This window comes from Theropithecus gelada, chromosome 18 (genome assembly GCF_003255815.1).
Source record: "Theropithecus gelada isolate Dixy chromosome 18, Tgel_1.0, whole genome shotgun sequence".
NCBI lineage: Eukaryota > Metazoa > Chordata > Mammalia > Primates > Cercopithecidae > Theropithecus > Theropithecus gelada.
In genome coordinates this window covers 15,637,065-15,643,680 of record NC_037686.1, presented here as the reverse complement: position 1 = coordinate 15,643,680, position 6,616 = coordinate 15,637,065, and the positions used below count along the sequence as shown (strand labels likewise).

Sequence of the window (6,616 nt, the reverse complement as noted above, 5' to 3'; positions counted from 1 at the left end):
GTTTGCCAGGATGGTCTCGATCTCCTGACCTCGTGATCCGCCCGCCTCGGCCTCCCAAAGTGCTGGGATTACAGGCTTGAGCCACCGCGCCCGGCCTGCAAACTCTTTTTTTTTTGTTTTTTGGTTTTTGGTTTTTTTTGAGACGGAGTCTCACTCTGTCGCCCAGGCTGGAGTGCAGTGACCGGATCTCAGCTCACTGCAAGCTCCGCCTCCCGGGTTCACGCCATTCTCCTGCCTCAGCCTCCCAAGTAGCTGGGACTACAGGCGCCTGCCACCTCACCCGGCTAATTTTTTTGTATTTTAGTAGAGACGGGGTTTCACCATGTTAGTCAGGATGGTCTCGATCTCCTGACCTCGTGATCCGCCCATCTCGGCCTCCCAAAGTGCTGGGATTACAGGCTTGAGCCACTGCACCCGGCCTTCAGCAAACTCTTGTTTAATCCTTAGAGCACAGAGATACAGTCCATAGCTCCACTGAGAAATCTGTGTTGTGATTTTTTCCCCTGGTATGTGTGTAATTTTCTGCATGCTTGTAATCTGCTTTTTGATGCATTTTTCCTTTCTAGATCAAAACTACAATAACGCCACTGCCCTTGTGATTACCTTCCCTGTCAATAACTACTATAATGATACAGAGAAGCTCCAGAGGGCCCAGGCCTGGGAAAAAGAGTGAGTCACTCATGGGTGTGAGCAGACTGTCCTTGCATTGTGGGAAGCTAGACACTTGCAGCAAGCACTTAAACTTCATTTTCTAAATTAACCAATGGCAGGTCTGAGTTATGTAATTTTGCTTACTTGGTGCTAATGATGCTAAGTAGAAACTGTAAATACGTTTACCTTTGAGCAGATGCTTTAAACATCTCTCCCTCCACCGGAATGCAAAAGTGTGCAAAAAAAGGTTCCTTGCATTGTTTTTACTTGTTTCATTTATTTTTTGAGACTGGGTTCACTCTTGCCTAGGCTGGGGTGCGATGACTCAATCTCAGCTCACTGCAGCCTCAACCTCCTAAGCTCAAGTGGTCCTCCCACGTCAGCCTCCCAAGTAGCTGAGACTACATGTGCATGCCATCACACCCAGCTAATTTTTGTATTTGTTTGTAGAAACAGGGTTTTGCCATGTTGCCCAGGCTGGTCTTGACCTCCTAACCTCAGGTGATTCACCCTCCTCGGCTTCCCAAAGTGCTGGAATTACAGGTGTGAGCCACTGCACCCAGCCACCTGCATTGTTCTCTATCAGCAAAACTTAGGACCATGCTGAATGTACTTAATAAGGAATGAATACAATAGAATATTGTGCTGTCATAAAAGACAGTGAAGTAAATAAATGGTTCACAATGTATATTTATATAAATATATATTGTTTATGCTGCTGTCCATGCTTAGAAAAAAATATCAAGCAAATGACCTGAGAAATTAACTGTGTTTGTAACCTCTGGAGAATGGGAAGAGAGGACTTTGGAGACCAGGTTGCACTTTATACCCTCCAGTACTTTTTAAAACATGTTTTACTGAGATATGGTACATGCATCATACAGTTCACCCACTTAAAATATACAGTTCAGGCTGGGAATGGTGGCTCACACTTGTAGTCCCAGCACTTTGGGAGGCTCACTTGAGGCCAGGAGTTCAAGACCAGCCTAGGCAATGTAGTGAGGCATGTCTCTAAAAAAAAAAAAGTAAAAAGAAAAATTTAAAAAGAAAAAAAGTGTACAATTCAATAGCTTTACTATATTCACATATATGTGCAACCATCACCACAGTCAATTTTAGGAACATTTTCATTACTCCACAATAAAACTCTGCACCCTTTAACTAACACCCTCCATCTTTTCATCCTCCTATCCACAGCCCTAGGCAACCACTAAAATACTCTCTGTCTCTGGAGATTTTCCTATTCTGGACTTTTATGCGCATAGAATAATATGTGGACTTTTTTGTCTGGCTTTTGTTGAACATAAAATTCTCAAGGTTTATTCATGTTGTGGACATAATATTCTCAAAGTTCATTCATGTTGTGGCATGTATCAGTACTCCATTCCTTTTCATTCCATTGTATGGATATACCACACTGTGTGCATTTATCAACTGATGCACATTTGGGCTGTTTCCATTTTGGCTATCATGAATAACGCTGCTATGAACACTTGAGTACAAGTTCTTGTGGATGTGAGTTTTCATTTCTTTTGGGTACATACCTAGTAGTAGAATTGCTGAGTCATAGGGTAAGTCCACTTTGAATAATTTGAAGAACTGCCAGACCATTTTCCAAAGTGGCTATAGTGCTTTATATCACCACCAGCAGTCCATGAAACTTCCAGTTTCTTCGCATCCTCGCCAACGCTTTTTATTATCTGACTTTGTGATTCTAGCTGTCTTCATGGGTGTGAAGTGCTATCTCATTGTGGTTTTGATTTAGTAGACTGAATGCATTTTTTTTTTTTTTTTGAGATAGCGTCTTGCTCTGTCACCCAGGCTGGAGTGCAGTGGCATGATCTCAGCTCACTGCAGCCTCTGCCTCCCAGGTTCAAGTGATTCTCGTGCCTCAGCCTCCCAAGTAGCTGGGATTACAGGCACCTGCCACCATACCCGGCTAATTTTTGTATTTTTAGTAGAGACAGGCCTTCACCATGTTGGCCAGGCTAGTCTCAAACTCTTGACCTCAGGTGATCTGCCAGCCTCAGCCTCCCAAAGTACTGGAATTACAGGCGTGAGCCACCGTGCCCAACCCTAAACTTAAATTCAGTATGTATGGAACCTTAACTGTAATCTGATAGTCTCCAGTATAGAAGATTCTAATGCAGTGGCTGGGCATGGTGCCTGTAATCCCAGCACTTAGGGAGGTGGAGGCAGGAGGAGTTCCTTGAGGCCAAGAGTTCGAGACCAGCCTGCACAACATGAAAAAGACCTCATCTCTACAAAAAAAATTTTTTTTTTTGAGACGGAGTCTCGCTCTGTCGCCCAGGCTGGAGTGCAGTGGCCGGATCTCAGCTCACTGCAAGCTCCGCCTCCGGGGTTCACGCCATTCTCCTACCTCAGCCTCCCGAGTAGCTGGGGCTATAGGTGCCTGCCACCTTGCCCGGCTAGTTTTTTGTATTTTTTAGTAGAGACGGGGTTTCACCGTGTTAGCCAGGATAGTCTCGATCTCCTGACCCAGTGATCCACCCGTCTCGGCCTCCCAAAGTGCTGGGATTACAGGCTTGAGCCACCGTGCCTGGCCACAAAAAATTTTTAAAATTAGCCAGGCATGGGGATACATCTCTGTAGTGCCAGCTACTCAAGAGGCTGAGGCAGGAGGATCCCTTAAGCCCAGGAGTTCGAGACTGCAGTGAGCTATAATTGTGCCACTGTACTCCAGCTGAGGCAACAGATTGAGACTCTATTTCAAAACAAGAACAAAAGCAAATGAAGGATCCTAATGCAGGATAAAGGTTAAGAAAACATGGCCTTTGAACCGGGCACAGTGGCTCACGTCTGTAATCCCATCACTAGGAGAGGCTGAGGCAGGTGGATCACTTAAGGTCAGGAGTTTGAGACCAGCCTGGCCAACATGGTGAAACCCTGTCTTTACTAAAACTACAAAAATTAGCCGGTCCTAGTGGCGCACGCCTGTAGTCCCAGCTACTCAGGAGGCTGAGGCAGGAGAAGCACTCAAACACGGGAGATGGAGCTTGCAGTGAGCCGAGATCGCACCATTGCACTTCAGCCTGGGTGACAGAGCGAGACTCGGTCTCAAAACAAAAAAAAGAAAACGTGGCCTTTGTATCATGAAAGTTGGGAAGAAGTTTCTTACTTAGCTGTCACTAAGTTTTAACTAAAAATATAGCATTTTGCTTACCTTTTAGGTTTATTAATTTGGTGAGAAACTACAAGAATCCCAATCTGACCATTTCCTTCAGTGCTGAACGAAGTATTGAAGATGAACTAAATCGTGAAAGTGACAGTGATATCTTCACCGTTGTAATTAGCTATGCCATCATGTTCCTATATATTTCCCTAGCCTTGGGGCACATCAAAAGCTGTCGCAGGCTTCTGGTAAGTGGGGGATATGCATATGTTAGAGGTTAACAGCAGTGCACAGTGTAACGTCATGTTTTTGCCTCTTTATTCTTAATCCATTATGTTTAAAACTGCCGTAAATTCCCCCATGTTTTAATTGTATGTAACATTTCTGTTGCCTACATCTGTTTTCTTCAGTTGCAGCTTTTTGGTTTATCTTAAAGTTTATTTCACATAATCCAGTTTTTTATTTGTCTAGTCCATCACCTAAGAATGCAAATGCATAACGTGTTGCCTGGGCAGACCCAGAAATGTTTACAAGTCCTCTCTGAAACACAGAATTGTAGTTTTAACTCTTGGTTTGATACAGCCCTGTAAAGTAAAAAGGAGGACCTGTTAGTAACAAGTGGGACAGACAGCCCTGGAACTAACTGGTGATTGTGTCTTTGTCGCCCCTCTCAGGTGGATTCGAAGATCTCACTAGGCATCGCGGGCATCCTGATTGTGCTGAGCTCGGTGGCTTGCTCCTTGGGCATCTTCAGCTACATTGGGTTGCCCTTGACCCTCATTGTGATTGAAGTCATCCCGTTCCTGGTGCTGGCTGTTGGAGTGGACAACATCTTCATTCTGGTGCAGGCCTACCAGGTATACTTCCGTATTCTCACGGGGCTCAGCATCTGTCCAAGTTTCGGGGGGTGAATGGCTGCTGGGCTCCGCATTCGTGAATGTGGCCTGTGAGGGTGTTTTGTTTCCTTTCCTTGTGTGGCTCATCGGTCTTCCTGACTTGCTGTGGACATCTTAGGACCAAGAATTTCACCCCTCTTTTTGGTTGATGAAATAGTAGAAATAAAGTAAGAATTTTGTTTTAAATTGTATCTTTAAATAGTGTCTTTTAATAGTATCTTTTCATTTTAAATAGTATCGTGTGTACAAGAAGGGCTAACACACTTTTGGAAAATATTTTGGGTACGACTGCTATTGAAATGATTTTCAGCATAGTATAGAATGTTAGATTCATTTTGCTCAAAGGTGCCACTAAAAAGGCAAAAGGTCAACACGTGTCCAGCTGCTGTAGAAGGTGGTCTCAGTCATCCTGTAGATCCGACCTGGGCGGAGACTCAGTGCACGTGAGAGTGATGGTCAGTGGTCCAGTCCTCTGCCGCCCGTGTATTTTCCTGATAGTGTGGCTCAACTTTCCCTTTAGTTTCTCACGTGGTACCTAGCTGCGTAGTGTAGAAATACTCTGAGTGAATTAACATAAGAACATTGGAGTCCCCCACCAAAGTTTATATGCTTAGAAGACACTGCTAATCATCTGGTAATCATTTATCTTTACCCTTGAGTTAACACAAGGCAGCAAGAAGTGGTGTTGTTATTGAGAAATTTTAATGTTGCCTTTTTTTTTTTTTTTTTTAAGAGAGATGAACGTCTTCAAGGGGAAACCCTGGATCAGCAACTGGGCAGGGTCCTAGGAGAAGTGGCTCCCAGTATGTTCCTGTCATCCTTTTCTGAGACTGTAGCATTTTTCTTAGGTAATTATGCTTTCAATCCTACCAGTCCTTTAGTTCGCGGAGCCTGGAGAAAGAAGGAGCTGGGTATCTGAACATGTCCCTTTGTGTTGCCTCTATTTTTTTTTTTTTTTTTTCCTTTTTTCTCTTCTCCGAGATGGAGTCTCACTCTGCCACCCAAGCTGGAATGCAGTGGTGTAATCTCGGTTCACTGCAGCTTCCGCCTCCCGGGTTCAAGCGATTTTCCTGCCTCAGCCTCCCAAATAGCTGAGATTAAAGGCACGCACCACCACACCCAGTTAATTTTTTGCATTTTTTAGTAGAGACAGGGTTTCCCCTGTTGGCCAGGCTGGTCTCGAACTCCCGACCTCAGGTGATCCACCTGCCTCGGCCTCCCAAAGTGCTGAGATTACAGGCGTGAGCGCCCGTGCTCAGCCTGTGTTGTCTCCTTTTTAAAGCTTTGTTCTGCACTAGGAAAGTATCACTGAATGGACCACAGAACAATTGGCAGCAGTGTCTTAGGTGTGATTTTGCAAGTGGCTTCCTTCTCATTTAACTGTCAGGACAGCAGTGATGTTGGGGTTCAGGGTGAAAGAGACCTAGAGTTCATCTTGCCACTTTCCCCTTTTGGTAGCCACTGGGAATGTTGATAGTTGAAAATAGCATCCTTGAGTAGCTACCGAATCCTTCTCCACATGACACTCTAAGCAGCAGCTCCCAAATCCACAGGCACTCGCTTACAAGGTGTTTGCCATTGTTTTCAAAGGCAGTCTTTCTCTTCTCTGCACACAACTCATTGGGGAAGCAGCCTTGTTAATGACCAGAAGCTCTTGACTCACCACATTGCAAGGAGCCAGAATAAGCTGGAACAAAGTCAGCACTTCTGTGTTTCTTTCACATAGAGAATCATCAAATAGACTCACTAGGGGGGCTGTCTGCCCCATCTCTGAAGTGTAGTAAGAGCAAAGTGACTCTGTCCACTATAGAGGAGGCTGGACTGGAATCACTCAGTCCAAAGAAGACCGTCCACAGGCCACAAACTGCAGTGCCTACGTGGCTGCAAGGTCAGCTTAATCAGGGCCATTGTAAGGTCATCGTAGGTGGTAGTCTCA

General features: G+C 44.9%; 1 protein-coding gene across 1 annotated transcript in view; it reads left to right on the top strand.

Moving 5' to 3' along the window:
- Positions 1-6,616, top strand: part of NPC1 (NPC intracellular cholesterol transporter 1) — a 55,601-nt gene that overhangs the window by 37,828 nt on the left and 11,157 nt on the right. The window contains exons 11-14 of the mRNA XM_025364996.1: positions 567-669; positions 3,843-4,032; positions 4,459-4,641; positions 5,414-5,528. Of these exons, the coding sequence (XP_025220781.1) occupies positions 567-669; positions 3,843-4,032; positions 4,459-4,641; positions 5,414-5,528 (591 nt within the window). The remainder of the gene's footprint in view (positions 1-566; positions 670-3,842; positions 4,033-4,458; positions 4,642-5,413; positions 5,529-6,616) is intronic.